At 42.2% G+C, this 20,795-nt stretch overlaps 1 protein-coding gene across 1 annotated transcript; it reads right to left on the bottom strand.

Moving 5' to 3' along the window:
* Positions 1–1,756: 1,756 nt before the first annotated feature.
* On the bottom strand, positions 1,757–6,293 carry LOC139370678 (phosphoenolpyruvate carboxykinase 1 (soluble)). Its single transcript, XM_071110299.1, has 8 exons — positions 6,121–6,293; positions 5,369–5,631; positions 4,792–4,976; positions 4,332–4,535; positions 3,963–4,150; positions 3,391–3,778; positions 3,030–3,257; positions 1,757–2,883 (listed from the first exon to the last, which is right to left on the bottom strand). Exons 2-8 carry the CDS (start codon positions 5,590–5,592, stop codon positions 2,423–2,425), a joined length of 1,878 nt encoding a protein of 625 aa, XP_070966400.1. The 5' UTR covers positions 5,593–5,631; positions 6,121–6,293; the 3' UTR covers positions 1,757–2,422.
* Between the last annotated feature and the right edge of the window lie 14,502 nt (positions 6,294–20,795).

The following is a 20,795-nucleotide window of genomic DNA, read 5'->3' as shown; positions in this document are numbered from 1 at the left end:
TGTCTTTATACACACACAGTATATGAGTCCATTCCATATGTTAATGAAGTTACTTCCCTCAAGTCATCGGTCACCATTATTTTTCAGTCCAGGCTTCCTCCATGTTCATGCCTAATAACGCCTGTATCCGCTCTTGATTAGATTACAATGGTGGCATGACCCTCTCATGTCCTAAAATTAATGTATATCTATCTTACCCTAAGCACTTATGGCCTTTAATCTAAGCATTTATGACCTTTACCCTCTCTATCTAATCTTTATAATGATGTCCTGCTCCTTCCATAATAGATAATGTATTTAAGGGTCACCTCCTCCTCTTTGCCCTAAGCCCTTATGCACAGTAAAGCACGTATGGCTTCGGCCATTACACGTATGTCTGTTTAATCTTTGGTTTCCTGTCCGCTTTCTGTTTGTGGTCTAATGTATACCTATCTTTGCTCAATAGTGTCATATCTGTCTCTATATGTAACAAAAACTACAACATTACTAGCTAGCTAGATAATAGGCGTTTAATTTGTTTTCGTGCTGTATTTAAATATCCGGTAACCAACTGTGTTTGTGGTGTAAGAAAACGTTCATGTTTACAAAAGTATTAATTCGTCTCAAGACAAGGGTTTAGCTGTCCTAAAGCTGAGTAAATTTCCAAGAAGAAATCCTAAAGCATTATTTTCAAGAATCCCATTTCTTCTTGACTTTTTTCTTAGGAAAGAAATTAGGAAAAACCTTAAGAACATTTCCAATAACATTATTGAGGAATAGCAACTTTGCTTAACTTTCTTTTAAGGAAAAAATGGCAGTTAAGAAGAAATTTCTTCTTAGAAAAGGCGATTAGAATTCCGGTGATTGGGATCTGGAGAGTAAACTGGAAAGTGGGCTGCGTTCAAGGGTGTTTGGGAGTATGAGTTGGACGCAGACGTTACAGCGCTCTTGCAACAGCTGTATAGTGCAGATCCAAGCCTATGGAATAAAAGTGGGGCTTTTATTGCTCAACCTAATTCATGCTGATAAAAAATAATAATCCATAGGCCTAATGGACAAATGCTCAAACTTGCACACTTTTGATAGACTTAAAGGGGCAATCTGTAGTTGCCACATCCATTTTTGGATTTATAAATTATACATACACTACGTTCAAAAGTTTGGGGTCACTTAGAAATGTCCTTGTTTTAGAAAGAAAAGCATTTTTTTGTCCATTAAAATATCATCAGATTGATCAGAAATACAGTGTAGACATTGTTAACATTGTAAATGACTATTGTAGCTGGAAACGACAGATTTTGTATGCAATATCTACATACAGAGTACATTAGAGTGTCTAGTTTGAGAAACAGACGCCTCACAAGTCCTCAACTGGCAGCTTCATTAAATAATACCTGGAAAACACCGGTCTCAATGTCAATAGTGAAGAGGCTTCTCTGGGATGCTGGCCGTCTAAGAGACGTCATTGAGGAGGCGTCTCTTTCTCAAACTAGTCACTCTAATGTACTTGTCCTCTTGCTCAGTTGTCCACCCAGCATGCACCCAGTATCAACTTCTAATTTACTATCTTGTGGCAGGAGAATTAGATTTTGGGTCATGGTTAATTGTTTTGGGATTTGTGTGTGAGGTACAGTGGGGTTTTGTTCCAGTACATGCGCTTGTAGTTATCATTACCATGCATATAATCCCACCGTATAAATCAGGCAAGACAGTCATACTTCAACCACTTCTATCATAAGAAATCCCACATGTAAAAACCAGAAGAATCATAAGTGAATTTAAAGTTTAAATAAAGTTTATTGTTGTCTTCCTTTTGAGATTTCAGATTACAACAAAGAAACAACAAGGCAATACGATAGAGTACAAAAATAAATTAGGACATAACAAAACAGAAACAGTGAAGACCTACACACATTTGAGATGTGTAGGGGTGAAATACATGTAGGTGGTTGGGTCCATGGTACAGCAATGTTCACCTCTAACCCGCTGTACCAACATGGAATTACCATATAAACATATGGCTTTGGCTATTGTGCGTTAATAAGTTATTGTTAAATAACACAGACATCATTTGTTTGGACTGCATCATATGCTTTGAAAAAACAGAGATGAGCAACTGATCAATTGGGACTACAAAGACTGTTCCCAGATATTCTTAAATTCATCGCTAATCTTATTCAAGTGTAATTCACCTCTATTTTAACTAGGTAAATATGCTAATGTAACAGTGGAGGATTTCTGTTTTACAAGAGAATTAGAAAACAACTTTGAGTAAAATTAAAGTTCTCTACACAGCAGGTTTCTAAAGTGTCTTTTGAAAATAGCTAACTAGCTCAGTTAAATATTCTAGAATGATTTCTATTCTCTAGTCTGTGGAGGTCTAAGGGCTTTTGGGCTCAGAAGTGCCACATTTCTCTTTATCGCTCTCTGTCTCTATCTCTCCCTACATCTGCCTCACCCTGTGCTCAAGACACTCTAGCTGCTTGGCCACCTCATTGGGAAGATCATCATTAACCTGGATGTCAAAGTAGGCCCTGATATCCTCCACCTCCTTTTGCCAGAAGTCCTTAGACAGACTAAACAGCTCCTCCAGGTTCACCTGGTTCTCCCCCAGGCCCTCCAGGTTCAGGGAGCCCTTGCAGGGCAGGTAGCCCACGGCAGAGGGCATGGCCCCGGCTTCTCCATCCAACCTGCGGAACATCCACTCCAGCACGCGGATGTTGTCCCCGAAGCCAGGCCACAGGAAGCTGCCGGACTGGCTCTTGCGGAACCAGTTGACGTGAAAGATCTTCGGCAGCTTGGCGTTGGGCCGCCCGGCCATGCTCAGCCAGTGGGACAGGTAACGGCCAAAGTTGTAGCCGAAGAAGGGCCGCATGGCGAAGGGGTCATTCATGATCAACTTGCCTAGCGGATTGGAAGAAGAAGAGAGTTTGGTAAATATCATTCTTCAATAACCAGCTCCATGTCATTTCCGCTGTCGTCATGACATAAGTTTCTAAAAGTTGCTTTAGTCATCAATGCAGCAGGTTACACTTGGGAGTTTGACTTACCTTGGTGCTCTGCGGCAGCTGTGGCTTCTGATCTCATGGAAGCTCCAACAAACACGCCGTGTTGCCAGCTAAAGGCCTCGTAAACCAGGGGGACACCTTCAGGTCTACGTCCCCCAAAGATGATTGCTTCAATTGGGACACCCTCAGGGGACTCCCACTGGGGGTCAATGATGGGACACTGATTAGCTGGAGTGCAGAAGCGGGAGTTGGGATGTGCGCAGGGCTCTCCTATGGGAAGACAAAACAAGAGCGGAGAAAACATTAGTATATCAGTATATATCAGTACATCAGTATGTTTAATGAAGAACCAGCCTTGTGGGGAACAGCCAGCCTTGTGATGACCAGCTTTCCGGAGACTTACCATCCTGGGATGTCCAGGGTTTGTTCTTCCAGGAGGTCACCGTGACTCCCTCAGGGAGTTCCTGGTCCATGCCCTCCCAGTAGACACCACCATCGCTAGTCTCAGCCACATTGGTGAAGACGGTGTTCTTGCAAATGGTTTCCATGGCGTTGGGGTTGGTCTTTGCTGAGGTTCCAGGTGCCACACCAAAGAAGCCGTTCTCTGGGTTAATGGCTCTCAGGTTGCCTTCGTCATCGAACTTCATCCAGGCGATGTCGTCCCCAACACACTCCACCTTCCAGCCGGGGAGTGTGGGACTGAGCATGGCCAGGTTGGTTTTGCCACAGGCACTGGGGAACGCAGCTGCAATATACTTCTTTTGACCAGCAGGGTTAGTAATGCCCAGGATCTGAACAACAACAAAGAATAGTGCATTTTACATTTCCATTCCAGAAGTAACTGACAAATTATAGATTTTTTGCAATGTGGAATTAAAACAATCAAGTGGAACCATACTGTACTTGTGCACCTCAGCTGTTCTCACGGTACACTATGCACTTATTGGGTTATGTTTATTGTTACTATGCCCTTACCAGCATGTGTTCGGCCAGCCAGCCCTCCTCCATGGCGATGCGGGAGGCAATGCGGAGTGCAAAGCATTTCTTTCCCAACAGGGAGTTCCCTCCGTAGCCACTGCCAAAGGACACAATTGTTCTGCGGTCAGGAATGTGGGCGATCAGGGTGAGCTCAGGGTTGCATGGCCAGTTATTGACCAGGGGCTCTGAGAGAGAGAGAGCGAGATCTTAGATTTGAATGGATAATGGTAGTATTGTAGTCATTTATTCTTACATTCATTTTACATCTAAATATAACCGGCATTGAACAGAAAAATTATGTAATTTGTTTCTTCGTTTTCAGAGTTTTCCATGCATGTTGAAAGCATACCCTTGTGCCTGACTTACTTTTGAGTGGCAGGGGGCAGCCCACAGAGTGAAGGCAGCGCACAAAGTCTCTGTTTCCCAGTGCGGTCAGCACAGCCTTGCCCATGCGGGTCATCACCCTCATACTGGCCACCACATAAGGTGAGTCAGTCAGCTCCACTCCGATCTTAGACAGGGGGGAGCCCACAGGCCCCATGCTGTAGGGGATCACGTACATAGTACAACCTAAAATAAGGAAGAGTGAACAGAAGTGATTTTAGGACTCATGGTGATGGTGCAGCTAGTGTATGTCCTTCTGGTAAAGCATTGTGTAAAAATAAATAAAGATAGTCATCATATAAATATGCTCCCAATAATATAATCGGTAATCATCATTAACATGTAAATACAAGAGAAGATAATGCTACTCTCAGTCTTAACATTGTTTTGTGTCAATGTACCAGTAATACAGCAAAACATCCCAGTTGATTTTAGACTGTACCTTTCATGCAGCCTGGGAAGCGCAGGTCCATAGCCTTGTCCAACTCCTCCTGAGACATCCAGCGCCCAAGCTGGCTGATGCCACCTACTCGTGGAGACGGAACCGTGTCCCTCTGCTCCTGGGTCACGATGACCGTCTTGCTCTCCACGCGGGCCACGTCTCTGGGGTCTGTCCGGGCCAGCCAGCTGAAGGAGAGAAGAAAAGAAACAGACCATTGGATCAAGACTCGAAATATGGCCACCGCCACCTCTCACCATTGTCACATTGTTTTTCCAAGTTTGAAATGGAGGCTGTAGCTATAACTATATGTGGAGTGGTCAGCCCATAAGTTATTAGAAAAAATATCAAATCATGTCATATATATCCTTGTATATATGTGGTCAATGCCATTATAATACTAGAGCAACATTTGCAACATCTATTAAATATTATAACAGGTCTTAAACTTCGTCTGCCTCTTCATCATGCTCAGACCAGCACACTACACAACCACAGTTATCGGAAACATTCAATTATCTCAGGGTCCCCAACTCAACATGACATCTATTCACTGAAACTGAATGGTGAGGTGACCTACCAGTTCTCATATTTGGTCAGCTTCTTGATCATGCCCTGCTCCTCCAGTTTGGCCAGGATGGTGTGGTTCTCCTCTTCAGAGCCGTCACAGATGTGCAGTGATTCGGGCTGACACAGGTTGATGTTAGTCTCTACAAACTCCTTGACGGCCGGGCTCAGTGCACACAGGTCCCCCTGGACAACCCGGACGCCTGCCTTGTTCTGGGACTGCAGCTGAGGAGGCATGGTTGGTTCTGTTGGCTGGAAGTGGATGTCACTGGAGAACTAGAGGAGAGAGGGAAGGATGGAGAAGGGATATGTTGAAAAAAATGGGCAGTTTGAACTTTCAGGTTGGTGTACAGTTGCCAAATAAGCCACACACCACAAAAAGACTGGTATTGAATGTTTGTCAGGAAAACATATTGTCCAAGATTCGTTTTTATCTGTTCAATGGTAGGATTACAATTCCATAATGTTACAATGAAGTATGATTTTTAATTTCCTCATATGTATTCAGAGAACAATGTAGATTATGAACCCATGGTCCTGAATAGAGACTGCATAATATTAATAAACAGATATATAACATTTTATAAGTGGATGATTTATTTTACATATGTTTGCATTTTAATAAAATATTATTCTAAAACTAATATAACTATTTTGTAGCAAAACAAGATGACAACATCTTGCACCACGTCTCTTCACAAATGAAATGCATGGAAACCGGATAATGAAATCCTACAAAAAATATTATGTATAATATCGCAGTACCTTTTCTTCTTTGTTATAAAGAAGGAGTTAGATTTGCCTCATCAGCTTAGTCTTGATGATGAGGTTTTGATGCTTGTTGTTCCCTGATGGGCTGTTCTTGAATTGTATCCAGTTAGGAGAAGTCTGTCTTTTTATACTTTGGGAATGTTTTGGGGGAAGGGATGACCAAAGGTGGCCCGTCCTCAAAGTTATTTGCATGAACTTATAATGCCTTATGTTCAGCTCTTGGAAAACTCTGACAATCCTCAGTGAATCATTAATCCTAAGAAAATACGTAGTTTGGGGAGTTAATCATTCAACTGAGCATCTTGTTCTTTCAAAGGGATAGTTGCACACAACCGTGCATCTCTCAAGAGTTGAACTTTGATCCATTGATGCAAGTGATTCAACAGTTTCGCTCTGAGCGTCATCTGACTCTTGCTATTGGCACATTTTGGAGGCTCGCCAAAGATGGACAATGATCTAAATGCTGACACTGCAAGACTATAAAGGAATGTGCCGATCCTTGAAGTTCTAATAATTCTGCATATTTTTGACATGTCAAAATAAATGTAACTTATAATTGTGGATGTAAATATAAAACATCTAATAAAAATTGGTTTTCATATGCCCCAAATACAACAGGTGTAGACTTTACCGTGAAATGCTTATTTACGAGCCCTTTCCCAACAATGCAGAGTTAAAAAATAAGAAAAATTGTCTGTTGGAAAGCAGACTGAACCAGGTTTCTTTTAGAATGTCATGTGCTTAGCTCTATTCTTTTTCTTTCTATCCTAAAAAACTCCCTAGTCTTGCCAATGACAAACATACCCATAACATGATGCAGCCACCACCATACTTGAAAATATGAAGAGTGGTACTCAGTATTGTATTGTGCTGGATTTTCCCTAAACAGAACGTTTTGTAAGTTCATGACAAAAACGCTCATGACAAAAATGTAATTTCTTTCCCACATTTTTTGTAGTTTCACTTTAGTGCCTTATTGCAAACAGGATGTATGTTTTGGAATATTTGTGTTCTGTACAGGCTTCCTTCTTTTCACTCTGTCATTTAGGTTAGTATTGTGGAGTAACTACAATATTGTTGAACCACAGCCATTCAACTCTGTAACTGTTTTAAAGCCACAACTGTCCCTGAGTGGTTTCCTTCCTCAGAAAAGACGCCTGTATCTTTGAATTGATGGGTGTATTGATACACCATCCAAAGTGTAATAACTTCACCATGCTAAGGGTAGGTAAATAAAGTTGAAACGTTATTAGAATTTGAGCACGTTTGTAAACTTGCTAGCTTAGCTAGCTAAACAGAAAAAGCTAGGCTACTTTAATTCAACATTTTACAAAATAAATGTTATTTTTTATTATGGGATATGTCCAGTGGTATAGTGCTATTTGTTTAGGTGAGAGAGCTTATGATGTCATAATTTCCACAATTGAAGTTTGCACTGACCGTTGAATAGCCTATCATTATAGAATATGCATAAAAGGCATCCTCCAATTGCAACTTCTGCCTATGCCCACACACATTAACTAAAGACATTTTTTGATTTTTAATATCCTCAAACACCAAGTTAGGCATCGTCTACCAAATTTCAAAATAGGCCATCATCACTGTCAATCTTAGATGATAATGCTTCATGTTTTACCAATGAAACGTCCAAACTGCATCTCCATGCCAATCAATTGCTTGATCTCAATCAGTTTTATGGGGATATGCATTTAGATATTCAGTAATGTTATAGGCTGACTATGCTATGGTATTATAATCGGTTCTGTTATGTAAAATGCAAATGAATCATTATGTTATCTTGCGAGACATTGATTCAGCTTTGATCTAACTTTACTAAAGAAGCACAAATCTTCTACTTGTAATAATAGTATTAAGTGATGAGTATGACTATTAGGCGTAGGCAACAGATCTTAATGAGAGTTTTAGCAATTGGAGCTCCCTTTGTGGTACTGAAAGGATGGGATGGTGTTAAAGACGTTGAACCAACTTGTGGTGCTGAAGGACAGTGCTGCCATTCAGATAGTTCAGGAACAAATAACAATAATTTGCAGTATAGCCTAATAAGCTTACAACTATGTGGTATAGCTATTTGTTTGCTATTGCCGAATGTAAATTCCAAATACAGTGCATTCTGAAAGTATTCATACCCCTCGACTTTTTCCACATTGTGTTATGTTACATACAGCCTTAGTATAAAATGGATTAAATAAAAATGTTCCTCATCAATCTACACACAATACCCAATAATGACAAAGCGAAAACAGGTTTTTAGAATTTTTATCAAATGTATTAAAAATAAAATACTAAAATACCTTATTTATATAAGTATTCAGACCCTTTGCTATGATACTCGAAATTGTGCTCTGGTGCATTCTGTTTCGATTGATCATCCTTGATGTTTCTACAACTTGATTGTAGTCCACCTGTACAAGGCACATATTTGGAGAAGGGTACCAAAAAATGTCTGCAGCATTGAAGGTCTCCAAGAACACAGTGGTCTCCATTCTTAAATGGAAAAGCTTTGGAACCGCCAAGACTCTTCCCAGCCAAACTGAGCAATCGGGGGAGTAGGGCCTTGGTCAGGGAGGTGACCAAGAACCCAATGGTCACTCTGACAGAGCTCCAGAGTTTGTCTGTGGAGATGGGAGAACCTTCCAGAAGGACAACCATCTCTGCAGCACTCCACCAATCAGGTCTTTATGGTAGTGGCCAGATGGGAAGCCACTCCTCAGTAAAAGGCACATGACAGCCCGCTTAGAGTTGGCCAAAAGGCATCTAAAGGACTTTCAGACCATGAAAAACAAGATTCTCTGGTCAGATGAAACAAAGATTGAACTCTTTGGCGTGATCGCCAAGCATCACATCTAGAGGAAATCTGGCACCATCCCAACGGTGAAGCATGGTGGTGGCAGCATCATGCTGTGGGGATGTTTTTCAGCAGCAGGGACTGGCAGACTAGTCAGGAATGAGGGAAAGATGAACGGAGCAAGTACAGAGAGATCTTTGATGAAAACCTGCTCCAGAACACTCAGGACCTCAGAATGGGGTGAAGGTTCACCTTCCATCAGCACAACGACCCTACGCACACAGCCAAGACAACGCAGGAATGTCCTTGAGTGACCAAGCCAGAGCCTGGACTTGAACCCGATCAAACATCTCTGGTGTGACCTGAAAATAGCTGTGCAGCTCTAGAGGATCTGAAGAGAAGAATGGGAGAAACTCCCCAAATACAGGTCTGCCAAGCTCATACCCAAGAGGACTCAAGGCTGTAATCGTTGCCAAATGTGATTCAACAAAGTACTGAGTAAACGGCCTGAATACCTATGTAAATGTGATATTTCCGTTATTTATTTATTTTGCCAACTTTTCTAAATGTCATTATGTGGTATTGTTTGTAGATTGATGAGGGAAAACAACTATTTAATACATTTTAGAATAAGGCTGTAATGTATCAAAATGTGGAAAAAGTCAAGGGGTCTGAATAGACTAGTTCTGGGTTCCACTCCACAAGAGGGAGTTAGTCCATGGAGTTTTATAAACATCAAGTCAGACACACTGTGAAATTAGATTTATTTTCTACGTTCTGATTGGCCAAAGTGGTCAAGCCTCCAACGGGCCTCAGCAGTGCAGACACATAGCCTATACCAGTGGTTATAAGCTGTAAATAGAACACATAAAAAGAAACACAATTGCAATTTATTGATGTCAATTTGAATGCCCAGAGATACTGTGACGAACTCCTGAGGCCCATTGTTGTACCATTCATCCACCGCCATCATCTCACGTTTCAGCATGATAATGCACAGACCCATGTCGCAAGGATCTGTACACAATTCCTGGAAGCTGAAAATGCCCCAGTTCTTCTGTGGTCTGCATACTCACCAGACACGTCACCCATTGAGCATGTTTGGGATACTCTGGGTCGATGGGATAACATTCCACAGGCCATAGTCAACAGGCTGATCCAACAGATGCATATCTGTATTTGCAGCCATTTGAAAACCATAGATTAGGGAATAATTTATTTATTTCAATAGACTGATTTCCTTATATGAACTGTAACAGTAAAATCTTTACAATTGTTGCATGTTGCGTTTATATTTTTGTTCAGTGTATATTAGCTCAAAATAGGACTATTTAATAGTAATAGCCATACGTCATAAATGGCACCATGCAGGGTTCTATATGGAACCATTTTGATTCAGTGAAGAAGAACCTCTAGGGCTCTGATCAAAGAACCCTATACAAGGGTTCCCTATAGAACTTTTAGGAGTTTCATATATGAATCAAGCAATATAAACCTTTTTGGTTCTATAACAAAAAAACATTGTAAGCGTGTAGGCAATCAGGAAAGATAAACAGTAGCAGCAGCATATGTGAATATGTGCTGTCAATTTTTAACATTTTACCTTTAGGCAAGTCATTTAAGAATAAATTCTTATTTACAATGACGGCCTAGGAACAGTGAGTTAACTGCCTTGTTCAGGGGCAGAACGCACATTTTTACCTTGTCAGCTCGGGGATTCGATCTAGCAACCTTTCGGTTACTGGCCCAACTCTCTAACCACTAGGCTTGTGTGTATTTATGTGTGTGTGTGTATATGTGTGTGTGTAGAGAGTGTGTGTGGGCAAGAGCGTCAGTGCAAAAAAAGGAGGTCAATGCAGATAGTCTGGGTAGCCATTTGATTCCCTGCTCAGCATTCTTATGGCTTGGGGGTAAAAGCTGTTCAGGGGCCTTCTTGGTCCCAGACTTGGCGCTCTGGTACCTCTTGCTGTGCGGTAGCAGAGAGAACAGTGTATGACTTGGCTGCCTGAGTCTTTTTAGGGCCTTCCTCTGACACTGCCTGGTATAGTTCTGGAGTACTGGGCCGTACCCACTACCCTCTATAGCGCCCAGTGGTCGAGAGCTGTGCTGTTACCATACCCAGGCAGTGATGCAGCCAGTCAAGATTCTCTCAATGGTGCAGCTTGGTATGGTAACATCACAAACCTCGATTGCATGGCACTACAGAGGGTGGTGCGGACAGCCCAGTACATCACTGGTGTAGAGCTCCCTGCCATCCAGGACCTCTATATCATTAAGCATCTCCAATCCAAAATTAAATCTAGAATCGGCTTCCTATTTCGGCAAAAAAGCCTCCTAGTAATGGTTCTCTAGTGGTGAAGGAGAGGCGGACCAAAATGCAGCGTTGTTTCTTTGATTCATGTTTAATGACAAAAGATAAACACGAACACTACAAAACAATAAACGTGGAAAACCAAAAACAGACCTATCTGGTGCAAAACACAGAGACAGGAACAATCACCCACAAACACACAGTGAAACCCAGGCTACCTAAGTATGATTCTCAATCAGAGACAACTAATGACACCTGCCTCTGATTGAGAACCATACTAGGCCGAAACATAGAAATACCCCAAAACATAGAAAAACAAACATAGACTACCCACCCAACTCACGCCCTGACCATACTAAATAAATACAAAACAAAGGAAATAAAGGTCAGAACGTGACAGTACCCCCCCCCCCCCCCCCCTCCCAAAGGTGCGGACTCCGGCCGCAAAACCTTAACCTATAGGGGAGGGTCCGGGTGGGCGTGTGTCCGCGGTGGCGGCTCTGGTGCTGGACGTGGCCCCCACTTCACCATAGTCTTAGTCTGACTTATTGTCCGCTTCCGTGGCCTTCTAACCACGGCGACCCTTCTCAATGGACAGAGGGGCAGCTCGGGACAGAGGGGCAGCTCGGGACAGAGGGGCGGCAGCTCGGGACAGAGGGGCGGCAGCTCGGGACAGAGGGGCGGCAGCTCGGGACAGAGGGGCGGCAGCTCGGGACAGAGGGGCGGCAGCTCGGGACAGAGAGGCGGCAGCTCGGGACAGAGGGGCGGCAGCTCGGGACAGAGGGGCGGCAGCTCGTGACAGAGGGGCGGCTGCTCGGGACAGAGGGGCGGCTGCTCGGGACAGAGGGGCGGCTGCTCGGGACAGAGGGGCGGCTGCTCGGGGCTGAGGGGCTCTGGCGCCCCTGGGCTGAGGGGCTCTGGCGCCTCTGGGCTGAGGGGCTCTGGCGCCTCTGGGCTGAGGGGCTCTGGCGCCTCTGGGCTGAGGGGCTCTGGCGCCTCTGGGCTGACGGGTAGCTCAGATGGCGCTGGGCAGACGGGAAGCTCCGGCGACGCTGGAGAGGAAGGCTCTGGCAGTGCTGGACTGAGTAGCTCTGGTAGCGCCGAACAGGCGGGAGACTCCGGCTGCGCTGGAGAGGAGGAAGGCTGTGGCAGCGCTGGAGAGGCGGGAGACTCCGGCAGCGCTGGAGAGGAGGAAGGCTCCGGCAGCGCTGGACAGGCGGGGGCCCCTGTAAGGATGAGCCGGAGAGACAGCCTGGTGCGGGGGGCTGCCACCGGAGGGCTGGTGCGTGGAGGTGGTGATGGATAGACCGGACCGTGCAGGCGCACTGGAGCTCTTGAGCACCGAGCCTGCCCAACCTTACCCGGTTGAATGGTCCCGATTGCCCTGCCAGTGCGGTGAGGTGGAAGAGCCCGCACTGGGATATGCAGGCGAACCGGGGACACCGTGCGCAAGGCTGGTGCCATGTAAGCTGGCCCAAGGAGACGCACTGGAGACCAGATGCGTAGAGCCGGCTTCATGGCACTTGGCTCGATGCCCACTCTAGCCCGGCCGATACGCGGAGCTGGAATGTACCGCACCGGGCTATGCACCCGCACTGGGGACACCGTGCGCTCCACAGCATAACACGGTGCCTGCCCGGTCTCTCCAGCCCTTCGGTAAGCACAGGAAGTTGGCACAGGTCTCCTACCTGGCTTCGCCACACTTCCTGTGTGCCCCCTCCCAAGACATTTTTGGGGCTGACTCTCGGGCTTCCATCCACGCCGCCGTGCTGCCTCCTCATACCAGCGCCTCTCCGCCTTCGCCCCCTCCAGCTCTTCTTTGGGGCGGCGATATTCTCCAGGCTGTGCCCAGGGTCCTTTTCCATCCAACTCATCCTCCCATGTCCATTCCTCTTTTCGCTGCTGTTGCTGTTGCCCGTTACCACGCCGCTTGGTCCTGTTGTGGTGGGTGATTCTGTAACGGTTCTCTAGTGGTGAAGGAGAGGCGGACCAAAATGCAGCGTGGTTTCTTTGATTCATGTTTAATAACAAAAGATAAACACGAACACTACAAAACAAAAAACGTGGAAAACCAAAAACAGACCTATCTGGTGCAAAACACAGAGACAGGAACAATCACCCACAAACACACAGTGAAACCCAGGCTACCTAAGTATGATTCTCAATCAGAGACAACTAATGACACCTGCCTCTGATTGAGAACCATACTAGGCCGAAACATAGAAATACCCCAAAACATAGAAAAACAAACATAGACTACCCACCCAACTCACGCCCTGACCATACTAAATAAATACAAAACAAAGGAAATAAAGGTCAGAACGTGACGCTCCTTCACTCATGCTGCTAAACATAGTCAGTTTTACGAGGGTATCTTTGACTTTGGCGAAAGTCATTTACAAAATAGCCTCCAACACTCTACTCAGTAAATTGGATGTAGTCTATCACAGTGCCATCCCTTTTGTCACCAAAGCCCAATATATCACTGTGACCTGTATGCTCTCGTGGGCTGGCCCTCGCTTCATATTCATCGCCAAACCCACTGGCTCTAGGTCATCTATAAGTCTTTGCTAGGCAAAGCCCCGCCTTATCTTAGCTCACTGGTCACCATAGCAACACCCACCCGTAGCACGTGCTCCAGCAGGTATATTTTACTGGTCATCCCCAAAGCCAACACCTACTTTGGCTGCCTTTCCTTCCAGTTCTCTACTCCCAATGAGTGGAACGAATTGCAAAAATCACTGAAGCTGGAGACTTACAGTGGGGAGAACAAGTAGTTGATACACTGACGATTTTGCAGGTTTTCCTACTGACAAAGCATGTAGAGGTCTGTAATTTTTATCATAGGTACACTTCAACTGTGAGAGACGGAATCTAAAACAAAAATCCAGAAAATCACATTGTATGATTTTTACCATCATTTTTACCAAATTACAGACCTCTACATGCTTTGTAAGTAGGAAAATCTGCAAAATCGGCAGTGTATCAAATACTTGTTCTCCCCACTGTATATCTCACTCACTTACTTTAAGCGTCAGCTGTCAGTGCAGCTTACCGATCACTGAAACTGTACACAGCCCATCTGTAAATTGCCCACCGAACTACCTCATCCCCATATTGTTATTGCTCTTTTGCACCCCGGTATCCCTACTTGCACATCATCATCTGCACGTCTATCACTCCAGTGTTAATGCTAAAATGTCATTATTTTGCCACTATGGCATATTTATTGCCTTACTCCCCTAATCTTACTACATGTGCACACACTGTATATAGATGTTTCTATTGTGTTATTGACTGTACTTGTATTTGTTTATCCCACATGTTACTCTGTGTTGTTGTTTTTGTGGAACTGCTTTGCTTTATCTTGGCCAGGTCACAGTTGTAAATGAGAACTTTTTCTCAACTGGCCTACGGTGGAAAATAAGTATTTGGTCAATAACAAAAGTTTATCTCAATACTTTGTTATATACCATTTGTTGGCAATGACAGAGGTCAAACGTTTTCTGTAAGTCTTCACAAGTTTTTCACACACTGTTGCTGGTATTTTAGCCCATTCCTCCATGCTGATCTCCTCTAGAGCAGTGATGTTTTGGGGCTGTTGCTGGGCAACACGGACTTTCAACTCCCTCCAAAGATTTTCTATGGGGTTGAGATCTGGAGACTGGCTAGGCCACTCCAGGACCTTGAAATGCTTCTTACGAAGCCACTCCTTCGTTGCCCGGGCGGTGTGTTTGGGATCATTATCATGCTGAAAGACCCAGCCACGTTTCATCTTCAATGCCCTTGCTGATGGAAGGAGGTTTTCACTCAAAATCTCACAATACTTGGCCCCATTCATTCTTTCCTTTACACGGATCAGTCGTCCTGGTCCCTTTGCAGAAAAACAGCCCCAACGCATGATGTTTCCACCCCCATGCTTCACAGTAGGTATGGTGTTCTTTGGATGCAACTCAGCATTCTTTGTCCTCCAAACACGACGAGTTGAGTTTTTACCAAAAAGTTATATTTTGGTTTCATCTGACCATATGACATTCTCCCAATCTTCTTCTGGATCATCCAAATGCTCTCTAGCAAACTTCAGACGGGCTGGACATGTACTGGCTTAAGCAGGGGGACACGTCTGGCACTGCAGGATTTGAGTCCCTGGCGGCGTAGTGTGTTACTGATGGTAAGCTTTGTTACTTTGGTCCCAGCTCTCTGCAGGTCATTCACTAGGTCCCCCTGTGTGGTTCTGGGATTTTTGCTCACCATTCTTGTGATCATTTTGACCCCACGGGGTGAGATCTTGCGTGGAGCCCCAGATCGAGGGAGATTATCAGTGATCTTGTATGTCTTCCATTTCCTAATAATTGCTCCCACAGTTGATTTCTTCAAACCAAGCTTCTTACCTATTGCAGATTCAGTCTTCCCAGCCTGGTGCTGGTCTACAATTTTGTTTCTGGTGTCCTTTGACAGCTCTTTGGTCTTGGCCATAGTGGAGTTTGGAGTGTGACTGTTTGAGGTTGTGAACAGGTGTCTTTTATACTGATAACAAGTTCAAACAGGTGCCATTAATACAGGTAACGAGTGGAGGATAGAGGAGCCTCTTAAAGAAGAAGTTACAGGTCTGTGAGTGCCAGAAATCTCGCTTGTTTGTTGGTGACCAAATACTTATTTTTCCACCATAATTTGCAAATAAATTCATTAAAAATTCTACAATGTATTTTCTGGATTTTTTTTCTAATTTTGTCTGTCATAGTTGAAGTGTACCTATGATGAAAATAACAGGCCTCTCTCATCTTTTTAAGTGGGAGAACTTGCACAATTGGTGGCTGACTAAATACTTTTTTGCCCCACTGTAACATCCACACAGATTTATATTGAATCTACAGTCATGCACACTTTCACAATCTTAATTTACGCTGCTGCTACTCTTTTTATCATACATCCTGATGCCTAGTCACCTTACCCCTTTACATCTTACCTATATCACTCCAGTATCCTGGACATTGTAAACATGTTATTGGAACTGACCCTGTACATAGCTTCTTACCTTTTCGTGTTCTTATGATTTCTTATTAACATTTTCTTGTGTGATTTTGTTCTACCTTATGTCATTTTTAGTACTACATTGATATTGATTACTGCATTGTTGGGTTTAGAGCTTGCGATAAAGGAATTTCACTGTACTTGTGTACATGACATTTAAACTTGATACTTTGAAACTTTGGTGCAGCTGTAGAACCTTTTGAGGATCTGAGGGCCCGTGTGTCAAGGTCGTCGTAGAGATGAGACCAAGGTGCAGCTTGAATAGAGTTCCACATATTTTTTATCAACTGAAATTCACCTAAACAAAACAACAAACAACCAAACGAAACGTGAAGCTACTGTAGACAATACAAAAACTAGCGTACCCACCCTAGTCACGCCCTGACCTAACCAAAATATAAAGAAAACAGAGATATCTAAGGTGACACTGTGCCAAATATTTTCAGCCTCCTGAGGGGGAAGAGACGTTGCCGTGCCCTCTTAACAACTGTTCTGGTGTGTTTGGACCATTATAGGTCCTTAATGATGTGGACACCGATGAACTTGAAGCTCTCGACGTAATGAAAAAAAGGCTTGATGAATTTAGGCATCTTGCCAATCTTGAGAAGATACACTAGGCTAGACAACAGCTGAACAATTTATTTTTAGGATAATATATGTTTTAAGAATAGTAGATGATACATTTATTTTATATTGATATAAATATTTATTTTATATATATTTCAAAGGAATTGGTAGGCAAACTATCTGAGTGAATATCTGAGAGAGTTTTATGTTTAACATCAAGTACAGTATAAAAATCTGTATATGTTTTATAACCTAGGTTATTCACCCAGATGTGCCTGTTTTTGCATCAGTGCCCTGCCGTTGGGCCTATTCTTGTTAAAAATTATGATTTTGGTCAGAATAAATAAAATAGGGAAATGTTGCCTGTACAGCTAATGTGGATCAATCAAATTGTTCACAATTAAAAACAAACAAATGTGGTAACCAGACATTTTGTACATTTATTCTGCACCAATTGCATCATGATTAAAGATGATTATTCTTGGCATTTCTGGTACCGGAGTCATTTCCATGATTTGATGTCAACTAGGTAAATTGTACATATCACAAAATGCTAACAAGTGAGTATCTCGAGAAAACTATGCCCCATGACTATTCTGAAAATGAAGTTGATTTATTCTAAAATTAAAGAAAATTAGTCTGTCATATTATTTATGTGTTTTAACATACTATTTTTTATATATTTGTACCAAATTTGGCACAGAATTAATCTGGGTCTTTACGGCACCACTACAACAGGTGTCAATGTGCTGCTTAGCAATATTGCTTTCGCACTCACAACATTGTTACCCTACAGTACTTGATATAGTACCCTCTGTCTCACCAACACACATGACCACCCTGCTTGACAATGTACTAACCAGTTGTGACACTGAAAAGGATACTATTCACTTGTGCCATTTAAAGCTGTGGGTAAGTTTCTCCGACACAATCTTACTCTGTTACAAATTAACAATATTTGCAGCATGTGCTAAGTGAAATGTATCGGTGTCTTTATCTAGCAGCTCCCATGCTTTAGCTAGTGCAGTGCCGTTGTCTTCTTCACATACCATCAAAACATTACACCATTTCAAAACATTTAACTAGGAGTCATTCCTGTCAGTCCTGTGCATCAAGTGTAATGCTGCTCCTTCCTGGAAGTGTTTATTTTATTAAACTTTTATTTATTTTGTTCGACCTTTATTTTGTGAAATGGGTGCCACACCCTCCATGAGCCAAATCTGTGATGGCCTGATATCTAAATCTTTTCATGACATCTAAATCTACATCTGCCAAATTTGATGATTTTATCACAAAACAACAATTGTTCTAGAAATTTCATCTCAGCTGCTCCACTACATGTACATGTTGACATTAGATTTCCAGAAACAGTTATCTGACATTAAAACCTACACAACATATTTATTTCAAACTCACAATGCTGTGCAAACAAGAAAATAGGCTATGCTAAACACAAGGAACCCTATTGTTATCCGTCGGAAAGGGACATTACCTTACTCATCCTTGTTACAGTGTTACAGATAGAACATAAACAGCTGATAATAAGTTAACCGGATGGGTTTCATGACTACGTTGCTCAACAACTACTGATAAGTTGATCTATCTGATTCTTGCAAACGGTCAGCAAGTTTAGTGGTGGGGAGGCGATTATGTATTGTTTGTGTGCTGGAAGCATAGTTTTCTTCTTCTTTTTAGGTGTCAACATTTTTAACCCAAGTCAAATTTAGACTGTGGATTGTAACATGACCAAAAATTAAACTTTTTTGCTTAAAAGTAAGAGTGACCCATACACAACCACACTAGCAATACTGTGTATGGTGTACATCAAGTAGGCCTACAATATAACATATATATATCATATATATAAACAAATAATCTCTTGACTGTTTGATCATCTCTTTACAAACCGATTCTGAATTCACATAAAAAATCTAGCTTTTTCTTTCACCTATCATCAACTTCGTTGTCATTGCAACAAGAACAAACATTGCAGAGGAACGTCCAACAGTATTCAATGCAGTGCTTTTAGTTATTTGTTTATTACATAAAGTACATGTTATCCATATCATCTCAGTAAATTATTTTCCTCCTAAAGTTTATGGTTGAAGAACTTTACGGACTCTGCAAAGTAAAGATATCCAGGAGGATAAGTATATGGGCTTGAATTTGAAGCGCAGCAGTAAACATTAACTGTTCTTTGAGAATCTCTGTGTCTATTATCTCTTTGTTCCACAGGTTAAACAAACACCTTGAGGGTGTTTTGCTATTAAAACGCGTTTTTTTTGACCTGAGAGTTTGGGTTTGTGTAACTGGACAGAAGTGAGGTATTGAGCATGTACGTCATGGAAGAGCACCTCAAACAGCAAACATGCCCTTTGATAGAAGGCTGGAGTCAAAGTGTCAAGTGTCAGCGATGACGTAGGTCTGGGCTTTGCAACTCACAAAAGCATCACCTCTGGTTATGCCAAGTTCAGTCTTAGTCTTAAAAGCCTGGGATACTAATAATATTACTTACGTATCTATATTTACAAATATGTAAGGGAGACACATGAAAGTGTTGTATTGTGATGATCGATGGTGTGGAAAGTTAATGATGAAGGTTGATAGTGTGCAACATGTGAACGTTACATGCAATCCGTTACGATAGCATGAATATAATATAATATTCTACTAATTTCAATTGTCAAAAGTAAAACTCTCTTTAAACTACATCATTTTATGTTTAATTGCCCATGATGCCTGATAAAGGTCAAATAAAAAGTAAAAAAAGTATTAATGAAGCTTCAGGTAGAACTCCTGAAAGACACAACCACAGATAGAACAATGAGCTACATGTTTCACCGGATGCAGACATCTGAAGCATCCGGTTGACATTTCCGCTCACCACCAAATATGGTGATGAGAGAAGCCCACTGGCCTGCAGTGGGAGAAGATGGAGCAAGATGGATTTTGGCCGACATTCTGCACATTTTCTCATTGATGAAACATTTGATCTCAATACTGTTTCCTGTTCCCAAAACTAGAATCTGTTACTAACCGTTTTTAAAAAATTGTATTGTTTAGGAGTCAGTGGTGTGAAGTACTTTAGTAAAATACTTTAAAGTACTACTTCAGTAATTTTTTGTTGGGTATCTTTACTTTACTATTTATATTTTTTACAACTGATAATTTACTACATTCCTTAAAAAAATAATGTACACCCAAAAGTAGTCATTACATTTTGAATGGTTAGCAGGACAGGAAAAGGGTCCAATTCACATACGTATCATGAGAACATCCCTGGTCATCTGTACTTTCTCTGATCTGATGGACTCACTAAACACACAAATGATGTCTGAGTGTTGGAGTGTGCCCCTGGCTATCCGTAAATTGAAAGAAAAAAAATTACAAAAGGTGTGCTGTCTGGTTTGCTTAATATAAGGAATTTGATTTTTTTAATACTTTTACTTTTGATACTTATAAAGTAAAGATTCACCCATTTTCAAATCAAATCAAATTTTATTTGTCACATACACATGGTTAGCAGATGTTAATGCGAGTGTAGCGAAATGCTTGTGCTTCTAGTTCCGACAATGCAGTAATAACCAACAAGTAATCTAACTAACAATTCCAAAACTACTGTCTTGTACACAGTGTAAGGGGATAAAGAATATGTACATAAGGATATATGAGTGAGTGATGGTACAGAGCAGCATAGGCAAGATACAGTAGATGGTATCGAGTACAGTATATACATATGAGATGAGTATGTAAACAAAGTGGCATAGTTAAAGTGGCTAGTGATACATGTATTACATAAGGATACAGTCGATGATATAGAGTACAGTATATACGTATGCATATGAGATGAATAATGTAGGGTAAGTAACATTATATAAGGTAGCATTGTTTAAAGTGGCTAGTGATATATTTACATCATTTCCCATCAATTCCCATTATTAAAGTGGCTGGAGT

Source organism: Oncorhynchus clarkii, chromosome 17, assembly GCF_045791955.1.
Source record: "Oncorhynchus clarkii lewisi isolate Uvic-CL-2024 chromosome 17, UVic_Ocla_1.0, whole genome shotgun sequence".
NCBI lineage: Eukaryota > Metazoa > Chordata > Actinopteri > Salmoniformes > Salmonidae > Oncorhynchus > Oncorhynchus clarkii.
The sequence above is the reverse complement of the archived record's forward strand: the minus strand, read 5'-3'. Positions and strand labels throughout refer to the sequence as shown.